The 2,716-nt window shown below is 64.0% G+C and overlaps 1 protein-coding gene across 1 annotated transcript in view; it reads right to left on the bottom strand.

Moving 5' to 3' along the window:
* The window catches only part of DIS3L2 (DIS3 like 3'-5' exoribonuclease 2), a gene marked incomplete at its 3' end in the record, with an annotated part of 319,919 nt that overhangs the window by 1,752 nt on the left and 315,451 nt on the right, over positions 1-2,716 (bottom strand). The window contains exons 17-19 of the mRNA XM_045294312.1: positions 1,184-1,331; positions 914-1,044; positions 647-751 (exon numbers count right to left, since the gene is read on the bottom strand). Coding sequence (XP_045150247.1) covers positions 647-751; positions 914-1,044; positions 1,184-1,331 — 384 coding nt within the window. The remainder of the gene's footprint in view (positions 1-646; positions 752-913; positions 1,045-1,183; positions 1,332-2,716) is intronic.

Raw genomic sequence — 2,716 nt, 5'->3', positions numbered from 1 at the left:
AGGAAAGTTGTATTTTTCATTGTTGCTACATCGCACCCTGACTGGCTCTCTGCAAGGGGATCTCCCGTGGCCTACTCATGGCTTTGGGTTTCCCAGGCTGCCATTTCTAAGGGCTGCCGCCCTGCTGTAGAGCAAGGCACGGGGGTGGTGGTGGTGGTGGTGGGGCATGCAGGACACAGGGTGGGGTGGTCTTTCCCTGGCTTTCTAGGGAGCTGCTTCCAGAACAGCCAGGGACCATGCTCAAACCTTCTAGAACAAACCCTCACCTCTCCAGCCACAGGTAGAGTGCTGGCAGCCAGGTCTTCTCTGGCTTCCTAGTCTTAGGGGAAGAGGACCCACCTGACCCACCACCCCACCCTAGCCTGCTTTTTGTTACGCCCATGGGACGGGCTTGGTTCTGGGAAGGGGGGCAAGGCAGGGCACCCCGACAAGCTGTGCCCTCGGCTAAGTAAGGGTACAGCACCCCTTGTGGTGATCAACCTTGAGCCCCCAGCCTATTGCCCCCTCAGCTGGGGTGGTGGTGGCAGGGCAGCCCCAAGCATGTGAAGTTCTGGGCACAGTGTCTGAGGGACAGGCTTTCTGCTGGACTGTGCCTGGCTTCCAGGGGAGGGGGGCGGCTTGGGGCTAACCCCCGCCGGGCACTCACATTGCAGTAGATGCGCTTCTGCACCCCATAGCGCAGCACCAGCACGTCGAAGGCTTGGTTCAGGACGCCCATCACCATGGCTTCCGACTCCAGGGGGCCACACTCCTGCAGGCAGGGGCAGGTTTGGCTCAGGGTAGAGGTGGGGACCTTAGGCCCCACACAGCCGGGTCTGGGCTCCTGAGAGTTGGCCAGTGAGGGACACTGAGGAGGGGGACAGGGTGGGCTGTGCTGTGAGGGGCCCTCTGGGGGTAGGGGTAGGGTCTGCACCTTGACCATCACGGCGAAGAAGAGGTTGGTGCTGAGCTCCTGCACGCGCTTGGAGGCGATGCGGCGGTCGTTGCAGTGGTCAGCCTGCTTCTGCAGGGCCTCAGGCTGCAGGTGCAGCAACGCCCTGTATCCTGAGGGCAGGGCTCAGTGTTGGCAGGGGTGGGGAGTGGGGGATCCCCTTAACCCCCTTCTGGGAGGCCCCAGTGGAGCTGAGGCTTGGGGATGGCAAGCAGGCCTCACAGCAAGGTGTGGGGGTGGGGAACGGCTTACCTAGTGCAGCAGCCAGCAGGCGGTGCACCAGGACATCGGGGAAGCGGCGGATCGGGGACGTGAAGTGAGTGTACAGCGGCATGTTGAGGGCGTAGTGCCAGAACTGGGCGGGGTCCCGGAGCACCCCCGAGCAGAAGTACAGAGCCATCTGGGGGCGGGGGCGGGGGGTGGGGGCAAGTGCAGTCTCAGGGCCTTGCGCACGGGCAGGGCTTGTTTTGCCTCCCTGCACCCCAGCCCCAGCCCCAGTGACCCTGGCTCCTCACACACAACTCCCCCACACTCACCACACCCTGATGCAAACACCTGCAGACACCCTCGTAACACCCCCACCCCCACACCTGCACATTCACAACAGCTACACAACCCCTCCACCCGCAGCCACCTCACACGCCTGCACTGACACCCACAGTGCCCACAGGCAGATCCCACGTGTGTACACATTTAATTCCCACGAGGCCTCCTCCACTCTCGTCCTGCGCCGGCCCAGACACCTCCACATTGACACGCTCACACGCACCCCTGCCCTTACAACACCTGAGATCCCACACCCTAGTCACACCCCCACACGCTGGCACACTCTCTCACGGCCCGGCTCCAGTTCCTCTGAGCTAGGGCCCTGGAGTCAGACGGGGCTCGCAGCCCTGCTCCCCTGCCAGGCCCTCCGGACCCTGGGTTAGGGCCGGGGCAGGTGGCCGGGGCAGGTGCCAGTCTGGGTCTGCGTGAGCGGTGTATAGCCCCTTTCATGCGGCCGCTGCGACCGTCCTCTGGGCCTCCCTCCCATCACGCCCTGAGCAGCAGCCTCAGGTTGCAGAAGGCGCCCCAGGCTCCTGACCTCCAGGCGGGTGGCTTCCAGAGGCAGGGCCCGGAGGTCACTTCCTGAGAAGCAGGAACTGGCCTGGGGCAGCAAGGCAGGGCGGGGTCCTGGCCAGCAGGACTACAGGTCCCCTCACTCTGTGGGGTGCTCTGAGGTGCCTAGAGTGGGTGGTGGAAGGACCCTCCTGGTGGGTTCCTGCAACTGGGGACAGTGGGAGGGCAGCCAGGTGGGGGAGGGCCCCCCTAGCTCCATTCCCGGTGGAGCTGTGAGGCATCCGAATAGGGGTCTGCTGAGCCCAATAGAGACAAGGACTGAGCCTCTAGACTGGTCTGTTACTGGCCTTGGCCAGGCTGGCACCCAGAGCTGTCCCTAAGCTGATGTGCATTGTGGTGGCTCCTGTTCCGGTGAGGGGACCCTAAGAGGACTGAGACAGGTGCCAGGCACAAGGCCTAATCTCAGGCCATGCCTGCTGCCCCCGCCCGGCACAGGCCCTCCTGACCACAGGGCCTGCCTCACACTCCCCCTCCTCCGGGCTGGAGTATGGGAACTGCAGGAATCCCCGTTAGCCACAAGGGGCTACTGTTACGAAGCAGCTGAGACTGCGATTCTGAGCAGGAGGCTGCAGTCAGGGGCGGGGGACGTCTGTCCCAGGCACAGCCTTAGAGCACCTTCCCCTCCCCTGGGGTGGGGTGTCCTTCCACTGGGCCTAGCTGACACTT

This window comes from Echinops telfairi, unplaced genomic scaffold, assembly GCF_000313985.2.
Source record: "Echinops telfairi isolate 266 unplaced genomic scaffold, ASM31398v2 ScPeMD7_3;HRSCAF=10, whole genome shotgun sequence".
NCBI lineage: Eukaryota > Metazoa > Chordata > Mammalia > Afrosoricida > Tenrecidae > Echinops > Echinops telfairi.
This window is presented reverse-complemented; position numbering and strand designations above follow the sequence as displayed.